At 42.0% G+C, this 27,802-nt stretch overlaps 1 protein-coding gene across 1 annotated transcript in view; it reads right to left on the bottom strand.

Moving 5' to 3' along the window:
• Window positions 1-27,802, bottom strand: part of SKAP2 (src kinase associated phosphoprotein 2) — a 501,186-nt gene that overhangs the window by 37,202 nt on the left and 436,182 nt on the right. Inside the window, exon 11 of the mRNA XM_078663472.1 lies at window positions 25,820-25,932. Coding sequence (XP_078519598.1) covers window positions 25,820-25,932 — 113 coding nt within the window. The remainder of the gene's footprint in view (window positions 1-25,819; window positions 25,933-27,802) is intronic.

Here is a 27,802-nt window from a genome sequence, read left to right on the forward strand (position 1 = left end):
GGGGAGGGGGGGGGGGGAAAGGGTTACTACTTTTAAGGGAACAGACAATGGCTCTATCATTTATTACATTTTTATCTCAGCGTGTTTTTAGGTAAGGTTTTAATGTATAAAACTGTGGTTTCTGCTTTCAGTGACCATAATCCTGTCTCCCTGGACCTAGTAACTTCTAATTTTATAGGGCGTAATTATGGTCCATGTAATAACAATAAATCAATGCTTAAAGTTAAGGACCAGGGACGCAGACTGAAATGGGAGAGCATAATCCCGGAACCCTTCGTACAAGAGGTACTTTCTGAGGCTGAGGATGAGGTCGGTGTGTGTCTATCCAGTGGGTCCAATGATAGGGAGGTGATATTAGCATTTGGTAGCATATGCAGTAAGATAAACTGTAGGCTTTCTGTGTCATCCAAACCAAAGTTGATGCCTATTAAAAGATGGTTTGATCGTAATTGTTCAAAAACCCATTCTGCACTGCTCAATGCTTTAAAAACTGTTCTGAAGAATCGTGAACTTATCGCCATTAGTAGAGCACTGTATAAAAAGGCCATTTCAGACAGGAAAAAAACAGATTAAAGATGAAGCCTGGACGCAACTTTTAGATCCAGCAATACTAAAAAATAGTGGAGAATTTTGGAAGATTGTCAATCAACCTCTATTTACAGGGGAGGAAAATTCCCCCCTTGAAACTAACATCTCTGATGAAGGTTGGATTAAACATTTTAGTGACATTTATTCAGGCCATACTAATGAAAAATCCTGGGTGCAGGAGGTTGACGTTAACACCAAAAGGAACCAACTGCACATTGAAGTAAAGGAAGTATTACATGCCATAGACTGTACCCTGAAGAAAAAGGCGCCAGGACCTGACGGTGTTCCTGCAGACGCCTTTAAATGCTTCCCTAATTTTTGGTCAAGAGTACTTTGCAGGGTCTTTAACGCCTTAAACCATGATAACATTCCCGAAACATGGAAAACATCTATAATTATCCCCGTTTTTAAAAAGGGGAATAGGCAGGATCCTGCATGTTACAGACCAATTTCATTGATTGATTCTTCAGTCAAGATATTAGGGAGAGTTATACTAGTTAAACTGAATGAGTGGGTTACAGAGAATAGCATTTTGACGAACGTGCAATATGGTTTTAGACCTAAAAGAAGCACCCTGGATCAATGCCTTAATCTCCACTTGCTGATCGAAAAATATACCAGGGCCAAGGAGGGGTCCATGTACCTTGGTTTCATTGACCTCTCCTCTGCCTTTGATCTGGTTAACAGATCAAAGTTATGGGCAAAATTACTCGAAATGGGCCTGGACAGGACTATAGTTAACTTATTGGCTGACCTCCATTCTGGCCTCACTGCAAAAATTAGAGTCTCTTCGAGTGGAAGGTGTACCGATGCTTTTTCTTCTGAAAAAGGAGTCAGACAGGGGTGCATATTGGCACCCCTGTTGTTCACATTATATGTGAACGCCCTGGAGCCTGCTCTTAGGGGCGTGACCCGTGACATTCCGCGTGCGGGGGAACAGGGGATTCCTGTTCTCCTTTACGCGGATGACGCGGTTCTTCTGGCACGCACCGGGGTGGGGCTTCAACGACTCCTGGATGCTTTTAATTCTTTTATGGGTTCACTTGACCTGAAAATAAATGCTAAAAAATCTCAGGTTATGCTTATGGGCAAGGCTGCTAGGAGACCTTTTCACAAAATCTTTCTTTGCGGACAAGAAAAGCTTGTTCGCGTAACCTCCTTTCCCTATTTAGGAATTACCTTTGATGAGAAGGGTAACTGGGGCCCCCACATTAATAATAGAGTAACCATGTTGGCTAGGACATCTGCAGCTCTTTTAGGGTTCTCTAAAAAACTTGGGGGTAGGCCAATTGCAGCTGTTATCAAAATCTATAAGGCCAAATGTATCTCAGTGGCTTCATATGGTGGTTCACTATGGGGACATAGGGGAGTGGAACCCTTACAGATAATATAAAACAATTTTTTTAGATCTGTTCTCGGCGTCCCACAGTCAACCCCGTCTTACACCGTCCATCTGGAATTGGGGGTAAGCTACCTCACAGACTTGATTAAAATAGCACCTTTAGTTGCTTGGTTGAGGTTGTGGCTTAATAAAGAAATTCCTCTAAACCATATTATTTTGAGAGACTGCTTGTCATTGGACAAAGCTAAAAATATTAGGTGGTTGACTTATATTAAGGAAACTTTTTTGAGGTTGGGAAGGCCTGAGCTTTATACTGTAACTGATTCTGTAACAACTAAAGACATTGTGTTTATAAAACATGCAATGAAGGAGCTCCTTTCCCTGGAGAGGGAAGAATCTGAATTGAAAAAACCCTGTGTCAGGGCTAGTCTAATATTGTCCATACCTAATGGCCCAGAAAGTTATTTGAATATTGTGACTCATCCGTACCACAGGTTTATTTTAACTCGTTTTCGTTTTAATTTGATACATTTTAATCTTGGTTTTTATCCTGTATGGAGTACCCCAGAAAAGGCGCCACCATGTTCTTGCGATCATTTCTCGGAACAAAACACTATGCATTTTGTAATGTTTTGTAGCCACTACATTGATGCTCGGAGAATGTTCCTTGTGCCTATACTTAAGGAAGCTGGGTTTATCCTAGTTAAACCTGCTCTTATTTTTTTACAACTGTTACAGACTCCCAGGGTTATATTTCATGTGGCTAGTTTTCTGGTGAGAGCTATTAGGAGCAGGAATATTAGATTAAAGAATGTGTCGACCTCCCTTTGTAGCACGGATTGCGCACTTTAATTAGGTTAACTATAATTATATTGGGACTATAACCATAAAAACCATTGTAACAGGGACATTGGTGCTGCTAATGATTACTTGCTGGGGTTTTTATTTGTAATTTTCTTTCCCTAAGCTTTTGCACATTAGCACTTTGCACTTTATACTTCGTACTTGATATGAACTGTATTATGGTCTATGATGACTTTTATCTTGTATTTTAACTGACTTTGATGTGTAAATTCGTGTATTTTTGTTAATGTAATATGTATCTTGCCATTGTCTTTGTCTGATATTAAGTTATCGCAATAAAGTATTTTGACTGACTGACACTCACAAAAATGGCGCCCGAGAAAGGCACTGCCCCAAGAGGAGAAATGGCCACCAGTTAGGCCGAAAATAAAGAGAATAAGGAGGTTACAGCATCATGCTCAGCAGCGATACCACACCAAAGGCACAACAGAGAAATACAGTTTGTATTTGGCAGCAAATGGTAAGTTAAAAAACACGATTATCCTCAAGTTCAAGCAAAGTTAAAAGCAATTTAAAAAACGCATCCACGCTGTTTGAGGCAGAGGATAGAATCACAAAACTGCTAGCACTAGCGTTAGTTCCCCGGCCCAGTTCTTCCTGGGTCTTGGCCTGGAGTAGGGTCAGCTCACTTAGTGTTATCTAACTAAACTCACAATATTTATTAAACATATTGCCAGGCTTCAGTATAACTAAAAGCTCATCTATTTATGTTTCTGGCTATATTTTGTGGCATGATATATATACTCACACTGGGCTCAACGTGGTGAGTCAATTTCCCATATCATTAACCTTCACTGTTCTGTGAAACACACATTTCTCTGGTTCCCTAGTTTCAAAGGCAAGTCAAGCGCAGCACACACTTCCCTTATTGAAGACCATGGTTGTCTTTGGCACCAACTTGCCATCTTTTGCCCACATTGGGTGGAGGTGGGGTGCGTGTTGAATGTGGTAGATACAACTAGTTTACTTGATGGTGCATTTGAGGTTAACGTGAGAGAGAATGTAACTCGGTTATAGACGGTGATCACTAGTTACTTCCATGAGGATGCACTCAGTGGCGGCTAGTGAGATTTGAAAGTGGTGGGGTGGAAAATTATTGTTATAGCACACCGTGCGAGCGAGCGCAGCGAGCGAGCGAGCCCGAACCACCTAAGGCGGGTTCGGGGGGGTTCTCCCCCCGAGAAAATTTTGAAAAATTAGCAGCCAAATGGTGGATTTTCAAGACTTTTGGAAGCCATTGTGCTTAACAGAAACAGGCCACTGCCTCCCCTAAAACTATCATCAGTTCCAAGGCCTCATGAATAAACCATTCTAAAGTTGTATGGGTTCACACATTTATATTATCTAACACCCATGAGGCCACCAACAAAATATTACTAGTAGATAACTCTATATGTTCCAACAAGAAAACAAACATTGTTATATCATTTATCAAAGTGAAATGAGCCAACATTCAGACTCCTTGCATGCAAATATAAGTGCTCCCTTACAGATGTTGCATCACTGCAGATGGCAATCGCATCAGATTCTGCTAAAGTAATGGAGTTGATGAACATGAAGTGCTGCCGCCTTAATATATTTGTTTGAACTTTTTATGGTGTGTTGAGTATTAAGTATGAGGTAATGAGTCATGAGTAGATCTAAAGATATGCAATAGTGTCAAATCTAGTATGCTCTTCAGTTCAGAAATGAACCCTATCATTATAAATGAAGTCATATTATTAACAAATCCACTCAGTATTAGTCCATATGATAGTCAGTGGTAGAGATCGTTAAAAAAAATACGTCCAGGATTCTACAGGCCTCTACCACACAGCAACACTACAGTGTATCAGTTTGCAATTAGGAAAAGAGCAAACAAACTACGGCTTCATCTAAGGAATAGCCAGAAGAAAATTGTTTCTCCTAAAGGCCACTGCATTACAGCAAAAGTTGTAAAACGGGACTGTATTCAGGACTGACTATAATACCTGGATCAGGACTGACTATAAAGATGAAACCAATAAACAATATCCTGTAATTCTTACAAGACTGACTGTAGCCCAGTATGCACAATCTTTAAGTATGTAATGGAAGGTGCATGGTATCAGTGTATCAGGCTATAGTTTGTAAGTTAGTGCAAAGCTTGCCAGAGTGTAGGATATTCACAAAACTGGGTCATGTTTGCTGGGGAACTTTGAAAAAAGGTTGAGAGAGAGGTGCATTAACTAATACTCTGAAACAACACTAAGCTTATGTGGCTTTATAATGATATGTCTGAATTACTCTCAAGTCATGCAAGGTACTGAAACATAAATTTAACACATGGTGCCTTTGCTTTCATAGGTTCCTGGACCTGCAGTATACTTGAATGGCTGCTTGTACAAAGTAAACAAAAACAAAAATTTGTGTTCAGATGGTGCATGGACTGTGTTTCAGAGACGCATAGACAATAAGAAAATAACTAATTGTGGTCTGTTGTGGTGATTCCAGATTCCGAGAGTTGCACACATTGAAGTGTAAACGACAGAGTAATGACATTGAGTATGATGTACCACTGCTATATAGATGCATGTGCATCCCTATGAGTTATAGAAGATATTTCCATAGCATGGACAGCGGCGAGCAACAAAGCGTTTTACGCAGCAATAGAAAATAAATAAACAATACGGTACAGAGGTGGTAAAAGAAGTCTAATATCTTACTTTCCATTCAGCACAACCACATTGTTTAAATGGGACCAGATTCAGAAAATAATTCTATGTTTGTACACGAAATGACATGACAATCATTTTGAGGTGTGAAAGTTTTCACAAATGTTGCAGAACAACAAAATATATCAGGTGTGACAAATGCTGGGTGAGGCTTGCAGGATGGCTAGGGTCTGACCAGTTGCATACCTTTCAAAGCAACAGAAGCGTTGTGCCTTTTGTTGCTGCCACCCTTGGTGACTGGAAAGCCATTTTAAGTGAAGGGAGATAAAGGCAAGAGATAGTGGCTGGCTAGATAACTCAGGGAGTAAATGCTCGCCCCTGGGAAATCAGCTAATGGGGATAGGATGTGGCATTACGGCCAGAGCTGGTGACCATGTCACTGGAAAACCAGGTTGATAAGGTGCAGGAATTATTTAAAATGCGATTGCGCCTTTGCAAACGACCAGTCTCACTCACCAGGGCGCTGGCATGTTACAGCTCGAGCTGCCGACTTTGGAACTGGGGGAACGAGGTTCGAATCTCAGCGTCGGCTTATCACCCTGTGGTTGTGGGCGAAACACTTAATCTCCTCATGAGTCATGACTACAAAATTAATGTGATGTGACTTTGTGTAATGTAACTGGGGCTCACCGTAAAGTGATCCTTACCTTTGGGTCAAGTTCAGGCTATATAAACCCCGTCAGTACAAGTTAGCAAAGTAATTTTCACGGATATCTACACATGAAAATCGCACAGGGGGGGCACAGCTCATGTACCACTGGACTCTACCAATCCTTTGTTTTCTTCGATGAAAAATAGGGAATAAAGACAATTTGTAGGAATTTTCTTGACAAGTTTTTTTGTGTGCTTGCAATGATTTTATTTAATAATTTGGGTTTGGCCTGAACTTTGAGATGGTTGTGTGGCTGTCTCCCTCCCTGTTCAAGCACCTAGGAACATTCTGCAACTTAAGTCGGAAACACTTTGGAGACAGTTTGCTTTGACCCTACTCTGGCAACCTGCATAAACATACAGTATACTGCCACAACCACACTTTACACATGAAACCTGTGACCGGTATGGTAGTCGCCATCACTACGTTTTAGAAAGGACTATCAGCTTGGCAGTCAATTCTAAATTTGAGACAGCATATCCATCAGGGCGGAAGAGTCCTGGTGGAGTAACAGGATGCCGCCCTAAAATCGAGTCCTTAGTCTCTGGAATGGGCGTTTAAAATCTCACCCTGCTGGAGGTTTTAGATTACAGCCAAGGCAATCCTCTCAAAGCTCTATACCCGCTCGAGGAGGACCCACTGAAGCTGTGGGTTTTGTCTGGAAAACCTCCAAGTGATAAAAGTTCACATTTCGCACCCAGGGACGTGCTCTTGTTGGTGGAATACTTATCAAACTTTTCCCAGACTTAGTCAGCATTTGTATAGCGCTATGTGTTGGTATTATGGCATTATAGCGCTTTAATTTGGGCTCGCTTTCATACAAAGTCTCAGAACGCTATCAGTCTGTTGTACTGTGCGCTCAGAAGACACGCGTAGAATGTTTCGCTTATTTGGGTCGGTTAATGTGAAAATAAAATGCATTCCATTCAAATCTTCATTCGATCCATTAATAAACAGATCATAAAAGTACAATCTCATAACAGATTTTATGATAAAACCAAATACCAAAATATTTAAAATGTTATATTTTAAAACAATTAAAATCAGATTAAAACCATAATTGATCCATCCTTAGAAATTAATTACGGCAAACGTCTTACCCTTCTATTTCTCCAGCAGACCCATAAAAAGAATGCTACCACAAAACAAACGTAAGGGTTAGGCAAGGCTTTTAGAAAATATAATGCCTTCCATATAGAGCCTCACAGGAATTCATGAGTGTGGGGAAGGAGTTTGCCCTTTTGCTGCTTACCAAGCATGTAACTATGTAATTGCATATGGCGATTGGTATGTCACTGTGATCCAAGCGTCCCATGTCTGGATTTAATTTAGGGTGTTTCATTTATGCACTTTAGTTCGTGTACAGCGCGATGTTGGCCCTATTCAAAGGCGCCAGTTCACCTGACATAGCTGCGAAAACAGATTAATAGGGAGCAGGAGAAATCGTTAGCCAGGTGAAGTGAGGCCGTTTTAATTACAGCTACGCAGGGGCCTCTTGCCTTTTATTTTCATGTAGTTTGGGTATATTCGGTTTCTGTCCTCACAAATTTTGAGACCACTGTCTTGAATGGAAATTGCTGAGACTAGCAAGTAGAAGTGAGGAGGAAATGTAGCCTACACATTTTACTGTTAAACAGATAAAATGCATTTTTTAATCTTTTTTATTTTCGATACCTTACTTTTTAAAAATGTTTTAGCAGGTACCTCTTATGTATTAAACAAAGTCGCCTCTGCATTGATCGCATATTGGATTACAGCTAAAGCGGTGCCTCGCTGATGGGTCTGCAGAGCTCAAATGGGCATCAGACGCCCCCCTCCCTACACAACCTTCAGAAAGGGCAGGTCACAGGGCGAGTACCGTGTGCTAGAGCCCACAGCAGTCCTTGTAAGTTTGCCTCCACTGCAAGTACCCCTTGTTTTCTTTCCAAGAAAAATAGATCGATGTGGACAGAAAGGGATTTTACAACAAACCCGTGTACAAGCGCACGACAAAGAAAATATAAATGTCACGCATTTGATATGAATGCACACATAAAAAAACTCTATACCTCCAGCAAGATATGCGACCAACCAAGTAAACCCTCAGGCTTTGCGACCAACCAAGTAAACCCTCAGGCGTTCACAGGGTCACAAAAGATAAATTCATACAGGGAAAAGGAGAGGAAAAATACAAATTAACGAAGAGAGGTTTGGACACAGGTACATACAACTGAGAGCAGGATTGCTAAGTGAACCAGGTAAAACTTGAAAAGGAACAGGGTCAGTATTAAAGAGAGTACAAGAGTGTTCCAAGTGACGTACTGCAATAGTTTCGATTAAACTTAACTAGTGTCCCTCAGCTGCAAGGCCTATAATTAAGGTAGTATGTTTACTTTCTTTGGAAATGAATTGTTATTGGTGCACGACTTTTTTTGTTTGCCTCGGACTGTGGATTGTAATGATGCGTTAGTGTTTTATGTACTTTGAGCCGGCTTCATAAAAGCAACGTTTGCGGTCCCGTGCATTCACTCCAATATAAAATACATGTGTAAAATACATTTTCACTATAACGCCAGTACGTCTAACTCTCACAAACGCCAGACCAATTAAGCTTTGCGTCTTTCCTTTCATGAAAACGTGTGGCTGTCCTTTCTTATATGAATCTACTTCTTACCTCCAAACAACATTAAGACCCTTGCTGACCGCCCCTTTTGATTCGCCCCCTCGGATTCATAGCCTCCTAAAAACTATCCCTGTGCCCACTATTTTGCCCGGCACGCCCTCTACAATAATGTCTCCTAACACCGTGCACCACACTGGCCACTTCTTATCCATTGCTGTCACTGAAGTGCCCACAAGGAGCCCGGTTCCCTCTACCACAGAGTGATGTGCAGAGAAGAGTGAGATGTCACTTGAAGTGCCTACAACTGAATACTGCAGAAGTTAAATTTAAAACTGCCCGCCTGGGGGGCCCTACCTGCTGGCTGCTTCACAAGTCTCTAGTGCTGCATAAAATGGCTGCTACTTCTCTTCCAAGGCTCCAACTGCAAGCAAGCGCGGGAAAAGTGTCTGAGTCTGCGTAGAAGGTCCCTATCCCAACTCGTCACAGGGTGGGTCTCACCACGCCCTGTGACGAGGTGGGAGGGGGTGGGGTGACACAACAGCATGCTCTCTGAGTCTCCTCCACTCTCTGATTGACGTGGAGACGTTAGCAATCCCGGGCTTGTGTTAAAAATACCCGGGGCTAACTTAATCTCTACACCATCAGGGGGTGGAGACTGGGCCTCCAGGCTATGTCTTTGCCGAGTTGATGACATCACAGCCTTCAGGGCTGTGAGGTTCTCAGCCGGCAAAAGACAGAGCAGCAAATCAATCAGTGGACGTCACAAAACCGCCACTGAATCATGTAACTATAAACAACTTGGTGCGGGTGCGGCGGTGACTGGGGCTAGGCAGCAGAGTCAGAGACAGTGCCCCGTGTGTTCTTGGTGTGTATTTTATTTTAAGTTTTAACAAATAACTAAACGTGATCTTCATTGAAATAAACTGTGCAAATAATACCTGGGGCGGAGCCCCGACGACCGCACAGAGAAACCGCCACTGGTTGCACTTCTCTCCAGAGAGGAAATGTTAGAAGTTTTACCCAAATGTAGAACCTCACAGCAGGATTTGAAACGCATGCCAGTCCACTGGTGCGGGAACTCACTAAAGTCACAGGGATTGTGAAAGATTCAAGAACTTCACTCATAACAAGCACAGCAAATTATCATACCCATTCAACAGGAGAGTGGTAAGGGTGTGGTATACAGCTGGTGGTGCACTTTGACACTGTCACACATATAGTACTAAAGTATGGTGTGGTAGTGCACAGTCATTTACAGACGGCACATTTGACATTGAAATGGCCTCTAATTTATCACTGATGTGCAGTTTTACTGATAAAACTATATAGCACACAAGAATATTTTTCATTTGTACATCACTAAGTAAAGACCCTTGATTTGTTTTGATTGTATTAACAACTATGTTTGCATCACACTGCTTCATTTGTGCTTTCCTAACTGCTGAATAATTTGTACAGTTCATTTACAGGTATTTTAGTTTTGTGTGTGTTGGAAAAAATTGACATCCTACAGCCTTTCCTTCCGCACTCTACACACCAGCAAGATTGTCACATAGTTGACTTTAAAAAATACTCTCACTTCGTAGACAGAGCACACACTGTAAACACCAATCTCCATGTTAAAAGAATAAGCAGCAGTTTGACAGAAGGCATAGCCCAACCTTCGGCCTCTGTCTATTGAGGCACAGCAGATGTTACAAATGTAAGCAACATTTAAAGGCACCCTTATTGCTCAGTCACCTTCTGAACTCCAGCATGATTATTTTGGAGGTGCTGCAGCATCCCGCGCCCCAACTTCCAGTGCCTATGTGCAAGTCTAGCCAGCGTCTCTTCACTTTCCAAAAGAGCCACAACAATGTTTGCCACCTTATTTAAAGACAAGGAATTCTGAATATGGCTTATTTAGCTAACACTGTTCACCACTGAATCCGGCAATGTATAGAAAACCCAGCACTGAGACCTAATGGAGAGCACTGCAGAATGTAGTGCACTGTTCTTCGCAGAATGACATTTTTTGTTTAAATCATCTAAGAGCCTAAACTGCAGCCAGCTGATATATAAACTCCAAGCTCCAGTTTCATACCCTATAACAGCAATTCATGTCAGTTTAATTTAACAACTATAGTGCACAGAAGGAGAGTGTAAATATCCTCTGATCAGCCATATATCGTACATATTTTAGGGTGTGCCAACACTTCGAAGCCATTTCGTTATTTGTCTGTCATGAACAATGCAAGAGTGACAGCCCTTGGCCGGATGTTTCTACTTATTCATAAAATCCACCCTGCGCGGAAGTGCCAATATGGGCATCCGTACACCGCTCAATTTGTCAACCGCGCTCAACCGCGTGTTCATTTTGGTGATGCCAACACCTGCACTTTCATCGAAGGAGCTCAAGCGAGACCACCATCTCCTACTCTATACACCACTGAGCAGCTACGCGACAGTAATGACTTGCCGTCGCTGGCAAGCCGCGCGAGATCTGAGTCAGTGACCCAGAAGTAAGAGGCTACCTATAACTCAGTGCCAATCCACTGAGCCGACAGGACTCGCTGCACATCTACACCTTAAGCAGAATCTAATATGTGGAGTGCTGTGATTTATTGGTTGGCAAGACTGGTGGTAAATGGAGCCAATTTAGATTTAGTAGGGCTCAGTCATCAAGATTTGCAGAGGTCTGCAGAGCCAAGCCTCTCGCTCATTAAGTGTTTATGACGAGCACGCGTTAGGATAGAGAGCCTTAGGCATGAGTCCAGGGACGTAGTAGCAACATAGAAGCAGGCGAAGTAGTACCAGAGCTCTGGATCCTTGGGCTCTGAGGACCCACTGCAACCCAAATAGTGTTGTCTTTTACTGCCCAATCAGGGGAGAGAGGCATGTCTTCCTTGGTCGCATTACGTCCCACAGCACCCTTGCTACAACATTGCACACGTCCATACACACTTTCACTTAATGTTCACATGCGCAAGCCAATTGTCTCCTTCGTCTCAGTCGTGAGAGGCCTGCACAACAGCTGGTACAGACAGATCACTGGCTATGTAAATACTGGTGGTTGCATAAGTAGAACATCCTCCTTAAAGGTTTGCTTAGGTCCTAGTCTGGGTGACCACAGGTGAAACCCCAGGCCTCCTCCATGCTTCAGAGTGGAGCTTCTAAGCCTTTTTAATTCACCTACAGCGGATCGTTGACCTCTGTTTGGCGAGGGTGTAGATTTTATTTTCTGTTGTTGCAGTCAAGGGGCCAGATTTGGAAACATATCTATAAACCTGCACCTGTAGGTGTTCGATCCTAATCAGGGTGCAGATTTACTGATATCAAGAATTCACCTGGACACCGGTGACGATTGTAGGTTTTCATAACTACTCCTGGAAAAGTTTTATGAATTCCAAATTATGACCACACAAATGGGTTGTTGCATTTTACAAAACTCACGTTTGTACGTGATGAGATGCAATAGCATTTGTGCAATTGCACTTTTTTCATCTTTTCACAGAGGGTAAAATATTATCCATAACCACTTGCCCCTGCAACTCTGCCAATTATAGAGGCATTTCTTCCCAAATTTCATCCTAAAAAAGATGTATTCCTCCCCTTGCTTGATACGAATGAATCTCCGACCATGGGTCGGATACAAAGTTTACACAGCAACCTAGCCCAGAACTCCCACTTCAGAAGTAGTATAATATTACGCATGGTAAATAGATTTATGAGTTCAAGTGCACCTTTAGTGAATCCTTTGTACACCTAAATCGTTCCATTTGCTTTGAAAGTAGACCATCAATACATTCTAAAGCAGTCAGCCTCAGAGTCACACTACCATTGATGTGTGTACACACACACACACACTTACTTTATTACAATTGTAGGGGGCCTTGAATGAATGAGTAATGAAGCCTCAACTGGACAATGCTGCAGATACCCTTACCCAACAATCAGTAATGCATACAATTTTACTCTATGCAGATTTACAAATATAATTTATGCCATGCTGTGCTTCGTGTGCACACAAAGGCATTTAATTAGAACGTGATAAGCACCTCTAGTTAAGCTAGTTGTCATGTTACTGTCTTGGCAACATGAATCATCTAGCTGCATGTGGGCTTTATGGGCAGCTTTTAGGAAACATAAAATGAAGTAAAAGTGTAGCTATCTAGCCTCCACTGTGATAACAATATGGAATTTGAATTTAGTAATAAATGATTGAATGTGGATATATTAGTACCCGTGTTCTGAATAAACGGACTAGTCACAAATGCATTTTGGTGTTAAAGTAGTACTCCTGTAGTATTCTTTTACATAGTCTCACTAGGGGCGTAAAGTAACATGATGGGGCTGCCCTGCAGAATCCAGGGAGGGACCCCTGCGACTACCGTGCGTCAGGATATAATATATATGCCTGGGGCTGATTTGGAGTCCCCTGAATGGCGGAGGCCGCTTGCACCGCAGAGGCGCAGGCAGGCCTGCGTTAACCCTGACTCTCGCATGCCTTTGTGAATTGGTCACAAAACATCTAATCAGGGGATATTCATATACAGCTAGTACACATAGGAAGAACTGTGCAATCTTTACACTTTTAGTAATAGGAAATTGGATGTTGCAGGGCCAATTCACAAAGGCACGTGAGAGCACGTAAAACAGTGATCCTGTAGTACTCCTGCCAATACTCACAATTGTTATGTGAATTAACCCACAGCATCTTATGTTATGTAAATATGGTTCTGCTTATTTGCGTGCCTTCACAGTTAAAACAATATGTTAGAATTTGTCCCCAAGCAATTTCAAAGCTATTGCAACTAAAACATGATACTAAATATATAACTGTGAGTCTAGTAGAAAAGACGCATTCCACTAGATATGTCATGTCCTATCAGTGCAATAGACTTGATATTAGAGGAGATCTTAAGACCCAACCTGGCCATGGTATGGTTACTTACTGCTGGATAGGGGGGGGGGGCGAGAGACACACACACACACATACACACACACATTCCAAAGTCTGCTCACAGACATTTGTTAAGGAATGTTATGATTGATGTGCTTCACCGACATGCGTAGAGGTTCAACCGCAGGGAAGAGTAAACTTACGGAGCACAAACCTGGGTGTTGGGGTAGGTTGTAGAACTCAACCTCCTTGAAGGGATCCCTATTAGAGATACCCACAACCAGCCACTAGCATGGAGAAACTGTTCACGATGAGCAACACCAGCAGTGCAGGTGATGCCAGGCATCACCATTGTCATGTAACATGAGATGACTGCAAAGAACACACTTCTTATAGCTCTGGCAAGAGGTTTAAAATAATACCACAGTCTGATATAACAAGTAAAACAGAAATTCAAATTCACTAGATCCATCATTACTGACTGCTCCTCTACATCTGAGCTTCTCCCCGTTATCTTCAGACAGACTGGGTGTGAGACTGCTCTTCCCCGCCAACATAAGCAATGCCCTCCCTTTGGGGCAGCTGGTTCACTCTGTTGGGAGGGTTGGTTCATGTGAACAGCCAGACGATCATTTCCTCTTCTGAAATCCAGGGTCTTCAGATCAAAGTCTGCCTCACGTAATTAATGTTCTGTGTAACCTTTTCTTTATTCTGCATTAACTGAATTACCGAGTATTTGATTATGTGATATTGATTGTGAGGGACGGGTGTGTTTGTCTCAGATCTTTGTTGACATAGTCTTACGACCCTCCTCTTCATTTGTCCTCCTTCAGGTTAAATTGCAAGAACAAGTAAGGTACTGAGGCACACTGAAGCACTCACTTCCTGACAAAGATAGGCCGTATGAGTGGGCAAAATTAAAAGGTGGATAGAAACAAAGCTGAATTTTCCAACTCTCAAAATCTCACATGTGGTTGCAAAGAGCTACAAAAAAGTTTTGGAAGAATTTACCCAGAAAAACACTCGTCTTCAAAAAGCGACCTTTATGTGGAAAAATGCTACTTTTAGTAGGTTTGTCTCCTATTTATTAAAATAATATAAAATCATTCTTTTTTAATATTTGTATTTTCTCAGGAGCAAAACTATTTTGACAAGATATGCTAGATATACTATACAAATGCTACATTAAGGTAGCGGCGGCGGCGGCGGCAGCGAAAATGGCACTTTCCCGAGGACGAAGATCCTCCACCACTCTTGCATTGGCTGAGCTACACTGGCTGCCCGTGCATCAGAGGATCCTCTTCAAATCTCTATGCACTGTCTTCAAGGCAGTGCATGGGCTGGGTCCTGTACCATTACAAAACAAATTTAAATGGTATAAGCCCACACGGACCCTCCGATCCTCTTCCACTAACCTCATCAGCATACCTAGGATCAGGAAAGCCACTCATGGTGGCAGAGCCTTTAGTATAGCGGCAGCCCATCTCTGGAATAGCCTCCCTATTGCAATTAGGAAAACAAGCGAACTGATGCCTTTTCGTAAAAAGGTAAAGACATGGCTCTTTCCTAAAGTTTAACTGCCCCAGAAGTAAACTGATCACCCCCCATTCTACCCATGATGCACATTGTTTCAGTTACACTTTCACAGCGCCAGGATGCCCGTAGGGTTGCAGAGCGCTCTATAAATATCATAAATAAATAAATAGGTTCAACCTGGTAGTGATAAAGACCATGAGGTTGGTTGGTATGTAACGAGTGTGACAAATTAATACAGCATGCAAGAATGCACGTATATTAATGTGTGATATATATATATATATATATATATATGTATATATATATATATATATATATATAATACACTAAAAGACAAGAAGGGCAGGAATATATGACTATGATTCACATATAATTTTTATATTGTCGACCCTAAACTTTGCAAGTGATTACACTGCTCTATATGCCAGGCAATCCTGTCTTTAAAGTTACTGTGGGGGTACTGCTACTTTGAACCAAGGATACTGTTAGGCTCCCTACCCAGCACTTGCTCCTCTAGTGCTGCCATGCATCGGTACCTCGGTTCTCCTGTTTTTACTCCTCTCCAGATCCTTAGTTTAAATCCAATTCATATTTCTTTTTTTCTTTCCTTGCAAGCACAGGTTTATAAGAAATATGGAGAAAAATCCGAAATAAAAGGACAGAGATACAGTTACTCTGAGGCCGAGGTGTACAGAATACACACAGATTAGCGATTGTCCAGTAAAAAGTTCCAACAAGCTGAGGAAAATTGTCATTTTTTGCCTATGTTTAAAATAGTGAAAATAGTTTGTGCCAACCCTTATGGCTAAAATGGTTCATAAAGAGCTACAAAAAGCCTCTGCTTGGCACTGGCACAGACACATATGGAATATTTAATCCCAAGAGAGCTATTTTCGCATTATTAGCAAACAAAGTGTGGAGCAGAATTTAAAAAAACACGCTGGGCACGACTCAGAGTGCAGGTTCGAAAAGTCAGAAATCTACTGCAATAAGTTTTGTCTTTGTTTGGTGTCAATGTACGACTTTCATGACATTCACAAAAAAAACCCACAGCATTCAAGGAAACCTACAATAATTTTAGAGTGCCAGGAGAGTCCCACCTTTCGAATGCAGATGTTCGCTCAATGGAAAACCTGCATGAGTAAATAATGCAGCGACATACACTTGTCTATGTAACTTAATTAAATCACCTTTACTTCTCAGGTAAAATACTACTGACTTTCACGACGTATTTTTATACTTTTCATCAGAACTCCTTTTCCTGTTCCTTGACAGCACAATGCTGGATTAAGACTTCATTGAGCCTAAATATGTCAATGGCAGATGTTTTAAATTGCAACCTTTCAAATTACAGCTGTAATTTTACTTTTAGGTCTCGCCCAGGCACCGCTTGCGCTGTTTCTTCGAGACATGCTGAATTCAGGTATGAACTTGAAGCTTCACCCACTCAGCCCCTCTTTTTAATTGGCTGATGTCACTGTCCTATGTAAATGTTGGCATTTGATTTGTTAATAGACTTATTAGACTCTCCTTAGTACCTCCCTCTCTTCTGTTGTTACCTCCCATGAGGACTGGCCCTTTTTCATGTGTTGTTACTCGGTAGGCTTTATTTACAGTTTGTCAGGACTATTTTCTTACATGACTTTTGCCTGCCTGCTGCTGCCTTTTTGAATCGTTTTGGCCACCACAAGTGTGGAAGGGTATGCTCAGATGTGAGTCCCTTGCTCACTGCACCATCAGGATTCAAGCAAGCCGGGCCGAAGACGGCTGTAATGCCAGAAACCGGTCCCCGGAAGCTTGTTTCCTTTCCAGTAAAGAATTGGCTTGGTAGTTTGGTCTGCCCTGTTCCCATGATGCACTGGGCCAGGGTCAGACTAATTTGCATGTAGCCAGGTTCTGAACTGGGATGGTGCAGTGAGCTAAAAAACAGTGATGGATCAAGCCCTGATCTTTTGACTGGGTAGGAGTGTTCTGCCTAATTCAGATACTCTGTCCATCACCACCCCCTTTTTGAATCGTTTTGGCCACCACAAGTGTGGAAGGGTATGCTCAGATGTGAGTCCCTTGCTCACTGCACCATCAGGATTCAAGCAAGCCGGGCCGAAGACGGCTGTAATGCCAGAAACCGGTCCCCGGAAGCTTGTTTCCTTTCCAGTAAAGAATTGGCTTGGTAGTTTGGTCTGCCCTGTTCCCATGATGCACTGGGCCAGGGTCAGACTAATTTGCATGTAGCCAGGTTCTGAACTGGGATGGTGCAGTGAGCTAAAAAACAGTGATGGATCAAGCCCTGATCTTTTGACTGGGTAGGAGTGCTCTGCCTAATTCAGATACTCTGTCCATCACCACCCCCTTTTTGAATCGTTTTGGCCACCACAAGTGTGGAAGGGTATGCTCAGATGTGAGTCCCTTGCTCACTGCACCATCAGGATTCAAGCAAGCCGGGCCGAAGACGGCTGTAATGCCAGAAACCGGTCCCCGGAAGCTTGTTTCCTTTCCAGTAAAGAATTGGCTTGGTAGTTTGGTCTGCCCTGTTCCCATGATGCACTGGGCCAGGGTCAGACTAATTTGCATGTAGCCAGGTTCTGAACTGGGATGGTGCAGTGAGCTAAAAAACAGTGATGGATCAAGCCCTGATCTTTTGACTGGGTAGGAGTGTTCTGCCTAATTCAGATACTCTGTCCATCACCACCCCCTTTTTGAATCGTTTTTGCCTGCTGCTGCAGGCAGGATACATCTCCCACAACATAATGACGATTTTTACATTGGCAGCCGCATGACATTTGTTTTTTTGTGTGCAACTCGCCCAACTCTATTTTTGCACCATTGTATTTTTTTTTACCCCTCGCTTAATTATTTTTTTAGCAATGGTGGCCCCGCCTGATATTTTCAAAATGCGCGGCTCACCCAACTTGCACTTTTTCAATTATAAAGTACGTTTTATTTTTTTAGGCAGCACAGTGCGCTTGAACAATAGTGTCTGTCACCTTTCTTTTTGTCTCCGTAAGCAGCCAATGGTGTCCACGTGCCTTTATTTTCAAAGTGCACGCCTCGCCCCACTCCAGCTAAAGGCATGGCTCATCAAACTCTATTTTTTCAATATTTTATGCTTTTTGTAAGTGGTGCGGCACAGGCGGAATTGTGCACTTTCTACTAAATGCATAAAATATTGGAAAAATAGAGTCTGGTGAGCCACGCATTTCTTTTCTTCAGCGCCACTCACTAAACGTCACTTTTCGCCCATCACACTTTCTTTAATTTTTCGTTATTGCTTTGGGCTCCCTTTTCATGACTACTTTCCCTTAGTCTGGTGCTCTGCTCTCCATCCCTCTGCATTTTTTTTGTTTATTTTGCTAATGGTTTTGCGAAGGAGGCGTGGGAAAGCAGCATATGTAATATGAACTTGAAGCTACTGGACCCCGGATTATTTATACAACTCCGGTAGGAAACAACATTATTTTGTGGCGCAGCCACACTCCCCGCTCGCCACTCCCATCCACATCGCAACCTTCTATGCAGCACTGTTAGGTTCAGAAAGGTTTCCGAGGATGCTAATATAAATGGAGGCAAATAACCTTCACATGCATGTAGCACTAATGCCATAATATGACACAATCATATGAGAAACACATATTGTTGCGAAATTATAATCTTGGATACCATTAGAAGTTCAGCTCTGGAACAGAGGGTCGTTTTATACAGGTATTGTATCACATCAAAATATTTAAATATCACGTACAGATGCAATATTGTGATATAAAGCTTTGTTATATACTGTGCAAGTGTATAGCACTTTACTATGCATTGTCTGATCGATTTCAAAGTGCTCCGATATTTGCTGGGATACGTTTACTGGCCGCTGCAGAATATAATCTTATCATAAAATACGTGGACTCTTGTAGAACTATTTCGTCAACATTTGACAGCTGACCTTGTGCACACTTTGTATAACTCCTTTCAACAATGGTCGCTTTGTGATCAGTCATCAGTGGCAGACTGCAACCATGGCAAGTCCATTTTTAGGTCTCGCTGGCGACAGCGCGAGACCTATTGTGGTTGTGTTTCCTTCCAAGTGGTACAGACCAGTGCACGAGCAGATCCTGGTCTGTGAATGCGCTTCCCAGAAACTGTGAACAGCAAGTCAGCCTCTCGCCTCTCAATCGCGCACGCGCGCACACACAGCCACACTCACGCATACACACACACACACACACACAAACACACACACGCAGGCACACACACACACACACACACACACACACACACACACACAACTAAGCCCCACCCGCCACACTCACCAGGCTACAGGCTCCAGGCTCCGTCACGCGGGGCTTTCCTCACTTGGTGAAATAGCTTCCCAGAAACTGTAAACAGCAAGTCAGCCTCTCGGCTCTCAATCGCGCACACAAACACACGCACACACACGCATGCACACACACACAGGCCCACACCCCCCACACACACACAACTAAGCCCCACCCGCCACACTCACCGGGCTACAGACTTTGAACTGCCTGCTAAGGGCCAGGATGGGGAACTACCCCACCGTAATTTGTGCTGGCCCATTCTTGAGTAAGACTCGCCATGCTGGGACGCACAAAGAGGGTCTGCAGCGCCCCGCCTGCGACAGCTGAACTTCTGTCCCGGGGGCTTCGAGTCTTTTGTCTCTCTGAGGTGCGTCAGTGCCTCGGCTCGGGCATGCGCTCCTTTTCATACGTTCTTATGTTTCATGCCAGACCATCAAGCAATGGTGCGCTATTAGCGGAAGAATGCGGCTAGTGCGCCCCGCACCCCTGCCGAGTCCAGACTCGTGTGACGTCCACGCCAGCCGGCGCGGCACGAGAGCACTTTGTCCTGCACAACGTAGGCCAAGAAAAGAAGTAAGCGCATACGTGTAGGTCTGTCTGACTTACACAGGGCCCGTCCTCTGCACCTGCCCACGGTGTCCAGATTCACAATTCCTCCGTTGACCCTTTTGCTTTCTGCTTGGCTATCAACGATCAGATCGCTGAATTAATCTTTTACTCTGTGTTTAGTTTTAAATTGGCATTGGCAATGCAAATGTTTTCAAGACATACCTTTACCAATTCTGTATACAAAGGGCAGATGTTGTCTGCACTCTGATGAGTGGATATCCCTCACCTCTTGCTATTGGTTGTTTCATGTAACGTTTCGTCTCCTATGGAATGCTTGCATTGCCATGCACAACGGTCTATTTTTCATTGCAAATGTAGATTGAATCATCACATATTAAATAAGGAGGGGGCCTGGGGAGTGCAGCATGGGACCCCAAGCAAGAGACAGATACTTCTAGAAATACTGACCAAGACAAAATCCCTTTTTCTTAGTGATAAACTCTCAAGTGGTATTTATTTACAACATTTCTGCAATGGGGAAGAACATCTGTCAGACAGTGAATTATTAAATGTAAGTGAGCCAGACAAAAAAAAATTTTACCGATGAAAAATCTTTTGACAGCTCATGGCCTAGCTTCCACTCAAGACCTCTGTTTCCTCAAAAAACCAATCAGACCACCCACCCCCACCTTTGGGGCAAAAGCCCACCTGAACTTTGCTTCCTCAGTTCCCTCTTAAACAAGCATTTGCAATGCAATGGGTCTCGCATTTACGCGAGTTTAAGCTATTGGCATTGCAAATGACAATGCTTTTTATTTATGTTTTAAAAACGAAAACAAAAATAAAGGTATTGTTATTTGCAATGTCAATAGCTCAAACTCGCGTAAATGCGAGACCTACTGCATTGCAAATGCTTGTCTATGTTTGCAGCTAATGCAGTATGAGCAGGCTTGTGTTTTGGCTGCTCTCCGCCCCGGGGTAACCTATCTGTTTGGCTCATCTCCCCACCCGGAGCGATAGAGCCAGCCCTCCTCACCATGTTGAAGGTTCACATGTTCAGCTAGGTCAGGTGGGGAACCAGATCCTGAGGAGACCCCTGCTTCTGCTTTCCTGGCCCAGCAGAAGAGCCAGATAGCATGCATCAACAATAACAAAGTCATCGGTATCCTGGAGAGGTGCCAAACTACCTGACTGCCGGCGGTGCAGGTATGTCCATCTTTACACCCTTCCTGCATATCGTAAGGCACCCTTGCATTCTATAACTAATACACCTTCCCTGTACTACCTGTAGTCCATTTTCACCTATAGCCACTGACCACACATCTTGCCCCCCCTTTCAAACAACCTCCTGACCCACTGGTATGCCCAGCCCACTAATCCTTACAGCCCACTTGCCTGCTCCCACAGCCCAGAACTGCTCAGCTAATGTACCCAGGCCCATTATGCAACCCCTCCTTGTTTAATTACCACTTTGTGACTGTCACCTGTGACATCATACTGCTGTAATGTCAAAGGGTTAATATTGCCCTCACTCAATTATACTAATTAATTGATCGCAAAAGGTGTTTTGATAGGAGGTTTGTACGTTATTATAGAAATCCACGCTCTGTACCAATGTTTTCTTACCTACACCTGCCATAATTATGTTTTGGTTGTACACTGAGCACTTAATTATAGCTTGTAAAGGTTACTATGTATTATTTGTAGAGTAGGAAAATTCAGTCACCCTCTTCCAGTAAAATGTTTCCCACTGTTCTGTCTGTTTTCTTGCTCTCCCGCCTGTCCATGTATCTACACTTGAGGCATGTACGAGATACCCTTTTACTACATCCATGTTGAGACCTTGTCCTCCCATCCTGCATTGCAAAGTGCTCTAATGCACTGCCTTGCAGTGCTACATATAATAAGCTTGAAAGTAACAACATTTCCCTGTTTCCTTGCAGGGCCCTATCCTGAGCCAAGACTCATATAGGGGCCCATCAGAGGAGGGGCACAACAGGGTCAAGCTGAAAGTCGATAGTGCTGGCACACGCCCAGGCTACCTCTACATAGAGCATTATGCAGTCTGCTTACCTCTAATATAACCCCCCCTCATTATACTTAGCACAGTTCATTTGTGTTTTCAGGGATGGTAAAGACTTATATGGGGCTCTGCATTTAGCCGAGGAAGAGTCCCTGGAATGAATTTGCTTGAACATGTTGCACCATAGCTGAAGCATTGGGTAATCGGGGGAAGACCCCTGTCCAAACCCCCGCTCAACTCTATTAGTGGCGAGAGATAATAGTTTGTGACCATTCCACTGCTTGACTTCTGTATTCAGTTGTCATCTTTAGAGGTTCAGACAAACGCTTCACTCCAGGTCATTTGGAACACTGCCTCCGATCCTGAACTTTTCACATACAAACATTGATTTCATGTTTTTTTTTTTTTTTTTCCGGGTGGGGAGATGAGCCAAACAGATAGGTTACCCCGGGGCGGAGAGCAGCCAAAACACAAGCCTGCTCATACGGCATTAGCTGCAAACATAGACAAGCATTTGCAATGCAGTAGGTCTCGCATTTACGCGAGTTTGAGCTATTGACATTGCAAACACACCACATATATCCAGTCCACACCACAGAATATCACCTAATGTGACACAATTCTACAGCACACCACATAATTAAACTCCACTACATACCACTCTGCAACACAAAATACCATCCCACATAATTCTTCTCCATTACACACAATCCCACTCCACATAATTCTAGTAAACTAAATACCATATAATTACTATCAACATAAACTCACTGCACACCATACCACATCATTTCACTAGACACATCCATTCCACCCCACACAATTAGTTCAGTGGAATACAAACAAGTCCACAACGCCCAGAGTGCATTAGTGTAGCTCACAACTTGAAAAAGCATCCATAATAACCTTGAGAGGTGATCACCTTAGTTAACATTAAAATTGCTTTGTCGACTTTCAGGTCTATCTTTTGGAATCCCCACTGGTGTAGAGGCTTTTTTAAGAATGTGCCCATAAATGTTTCCTGAGGTAAGCATGCATTCCCGAATTAGACTGCATGACCCAGTGTGTAGTTATTTTATAGACCTCCTCAATCCCTCTGTTTTTTCCACCCAAAGACACAAATCTAGAGATTAGCTCCTACATATTTGTTTTTTTGTCAACAAAAGGCAAAGTTATCCACACAGTCCCACACCACACATTTCAGCTCTACACATTTCCCATCCACACCACATAATTCAACACCAAAACACATAATTCAACTCAAAAACACACCACATATATCCAGTCCACACCACAGAATATCACCTAATGTGACACAATTCTACAGCACACCACATAATTAAACTCCACTACATACCACTCTGCAACACAAAATACCATCCCACATAATTCTTCTCCATTACACACAATCCCACTCCACATAATTCTAGTAAACTAAATACCATATAATTACTATCAACATAAACTCACTGCACACCATACCACATCATTTCACTAGACCAATCCATTCCACCCCACACAATTCTACGCCACACAATCCCACAACTAACAATTCCAATCCATTCAACATAATTCCACTGCACACCACATACATACACTCCATACCACATAGGCAAAAGACATTGTCATTTACAAAACCAATAGCTCTAACTCAGGCAAATGCGAGACCTACTGCATTTCCAATGCTTGTTTTTAAAGTGATCAATGCTTTAATTTATTTCTATATAAAGTGAACCACAATTTGAAATAAGTAGAAATTGTATGAGGCACCGCTTTACGTAAAGCATAATGCTATGTCTGAAAAGTTATTCAATGAATCTCCAATGATTAATTATGAAACGTGTTGTAAGTGAAGTGACAACAGATGGGCCTAATACAGCCCTCAAGATTGCATAGGAGATGCTAACCCTCACCAGACCATTCTCTCTTGTACATTCGTTAAAATCCCACGTTAAGGAGCTGCCCTTTCCCAATACTTTTGTCTTTTATTTGTTTTTCTACTACATAGTTTAGTTACCCACAAATGCACTGCAGCGTAGAAGGAATTAGCTAATTACATTAGGATTTTGCTGTGCTCTCTTTTCTGCTAATCTGTTACTTGCAGAAAAGGCCCTTGTTTTATGCATTCTCATTATTTACTTCAGTATTTGCAAAACATTCGATAAAAATTAAAGTCAAGCTTTACCATAAGGCAATTGATTAAACCCGGAAAGTGAGCATTGAGAAATAGAAATATTTTTTCAATAGCCTTGTAATGCCCTATATATTGATCTGTACTATATTTCCTGCATTTCTCCCACTCTTCTTTTCAAATTGAACAGTGGTTGGAACATAATAATGACTCCTGATGTATACCAAGCTATAATAGAAAAACAACTGATTTAGATAAAGTAGGATGCCCTCTTATATGTTTTCATATTCCTAGAGATCTCTGTTGCATGTTTTATTAATTGGGCTAGAAAAATAACTTTAGGCTACTAAAAGCAACAAGTTAAATAGCAAAACTGTGAGGTGTTAAGCATGTTGAATTATATGAAATGTGCAGTCACTTTGGCATTGGTATTGTATCTGTTTTAGTTAGATAATGTACTTTGTAATGTAGTACGGTTTTCTAAACCCCATAACTAAATGTGTTTTCATTTTAAATACTTTTTAATACTTCACCTGTGTACTTTAGACTTCTAAGCTCATTCATATGATAAGACAACTGATACATCCTGGAAGCAAAGTCGCTCTTACAGAAGTCTGAATGATTTTTCATATATTTTTAAAGAAGACCATGTTTTTTACATACCTTAATGAAGACTAAGGCCACATGTATCAACCAATTTTGTGTTCGCAAACGGGTCGATTTGCAGAAACGGCCCATTTGTGAATGCAACTAATGCTTTTTGCAACCCCTATTTTGCGATTTGGTAGCCTGATACTGAATCGCAAAATGGGTTTGCGATTCGGTATTAGGAAGGGGCGTGTTTAGGGCATCCCTTCCAAATACCGAATCCTAACGGTATGTATGAATACTTTGTGACCGTTAAAGCAGTCGCAAAACATTCGCATTTTACCACCTACTTCAAGTAGGTGGTAACCCATTCGACAATGGGAACGGATCTCCAAGGGACCCCTTCTCCTTTGGGAATGGTTGTAATAACTTTTTTAAGAGCAGGCAGTGGGCAGCTCGTTTTCTTTAAGGAAAACGAGCTGTATTTAAAAAAAAAAAAGATTGCTTTATTTAAAAGCAATCACAGACATGGTGGTCTGCTGAACCCAGCAGGCCACCATCCCCATGATTTTAGCAATTCCTAGGGGGTCGCAAATTGTGATCTACCTCATTAGTATTAATGAGGTAGGTCGATTTGCGACCCACTAGGAATCAGCATATGAAACTCATGGAGTATCATACATTGGAAATAGCGATTATCTAATTGCGATTCTCAAAGAATCGCAATTAGGTCATCGCAATTTCCAAATTTGATACATGTGGCTCTTATGTCCATACAGTCAGATCGCACTGCCTTTGAAATTTGGTGTAAATAGATTCCCCTTGTTCATTCTCCAGGTAATGTAATCATTCTAAACCAATACACTTTTTCAGAAATGTTATGCAGGAGAAGCAATGAACAAATATGTACAAATGAGATGGACAATTGATATTTAAATTCCACAGCAATTGCTTCTTGTTCTGTAAAAAAGACAGTTTCACATAGAGGCGTCATCTTAACATTAATTATGTAACATGAGAACATACATCATATCTTTACACACCAATCAGGTATTACTGACATACCTTGTTAAGAATATAGATGGCATCCCCATGCTTAAATGACAACTCATCAGGATAGTCCCCTGAGCAGTCCCACAAACCTTGGTATAAATTTGCATAATCAGTACTTTTATTCACTGAAAAAGAAAAAAATATATATTAAATGTTGATGAGTGTCTATATATAAACTGAACTCAGTTTTTACTCTGATTGACATGGAACTGCCTACTTTTTAGATATCTAACATTGAAATGATTCTGTTTGCTGGCAACTTTAAGTACTTCATTCTGAGGTGAAGTAAATTTATAGGAAAGCACTTTTTGAAGCTCATCTGGTAAATATATTGTTTACTTGTGCTCCTCACTAGGGTGCCATGATTTGTCATATTTATTGAACAAAACTCCTGACAGGTACAAACAGAATGTTTGCCTTTGAATTTTCAAAGTTTCCGGAGGCCAGACTTCATGATTTTAGAATATCTGAGCTCCATTTTTTATTCATGATTTCTATACCTAATCGTACCTAAAAAGAAGGCAGTGTTGCTACCTCAAACTTTCCTTTAACTAGCCAGATGCCTCCTAACTTGTGTGGCATCGGTGTAGTGATCTAGCTTCTTGTTTGTACAAATCAACTTCTGCATCACTTAAGGATGAGCCAGGCACCAAAACTGCAAAATGAGAGGTTCATTTGTTATCCTGAGCTAAAAAAGGTCTGTGGGAAGAAGTGTTTACAAGATTCCAGTTGCACCACTTAATAACAGGAACCCTGCACTCACTTTGATTTACATCACACTTAAGACATGGTATATTCTTTATAAATATGGTGTAAATGATACCATTGCAATGTGGATTGTCACGAAGGAAAACAGGGTTTAACATTAGCTCCGTCGGGAAACCTTGTAATGTAGGTGTGTGTGGCAAAAAGAGAGTTTAAAAAGGTTTTTAAAATTGCCGATGGAATTCTACTGCCATAGTCCTGATGTACACAGTGATGAGTCATAGATCGTTAATTATGCTGAATTTATTATGCATGAACAAAGCACATTTTCAAAATCATGTCCACACTCTTGCTTGCAGATTGACAGAAAGGGCTCTCAGAGCAAGATATAGTCTGTATTTCATGTATTACATATACTTAGATGCGAAATGTAGTTTACTATTTGACATCATGTTTTACATTTATATACACGAATAGCGTTCATCTAGCTGTAAGGGCAGCACAGCACTTCACATTTAACAACACAGAACGCTCAAGTTACCCAGTTCCATGTACAGGTAGCCCATCCAGTCCATGTTTTTTTTGTAGTCCTGTTTGATTAGGAATTAAAAGAAAATCCTGAACTTATTGAGTTACTCATACACCAAACTGGGAAATGTGAGAGCTATGACAACAGTGTACAGCAAATCCAAACACAGGAGAGTGGGCATTTAGCTGTGTTTTTCAGATCACACAGTAAATAGAGAAAGTTCTTTATAGTGCTTTTCATTCACAGATACATTCATACATTAAATAAACTTTTAAATGCATATGGAAAACTAGTTAATGAATTTTGTGATCTTTGATAAGCATGAGTAACAAAGGAAGGAAATCGCCGAATAATCATAAGTAATTTATAGCATTATAGAAGGGTAACACCCTTGAGAAAAATATCCCAGTTATTGACCAGTGGCGGCCACCACGTATAAAAGGTAGTGAGGCGGGGGCAAAATAATAAAAAAGAAAAAACTTAAGTTGCTGGTCGCGTCCCGCGTCGCACCTGGTGTTTCCTCTTTCTTGTTTCACCAGGCACTGGGGCTGCATCAGACTCCCTGTCTAATCCCCGAGCTGCTCAGACGGGGATTAGCCTGAGCAGGCTGAAAAGACGCTTCTTCACGTCAGTAAGTGTTTGGGGTTTCTTCAGCCCTGCTTCTCAATGCAGCCGGGATGGAGATACCTAAGTGCGCATGTGTGTTTTGGTCGGCCTGTGATGAAAGGCCAAACACATATGTGTACTTAAAGAGTGCATAT

This window comes from Lissotriton helveticus, chromosome 10 (assembly GCF_964261635.1).
Source record: "Lissotriton helveticus chromosome 10, aLisHel1.1, whole genome shotgun sequence".
Classification (NCBI taxonomy): Eukaryota; Metazoa; Chordata; class Amphibia; order Caudata; family Salamandridae; genus Lissotriton; species Lissotriton helveticus.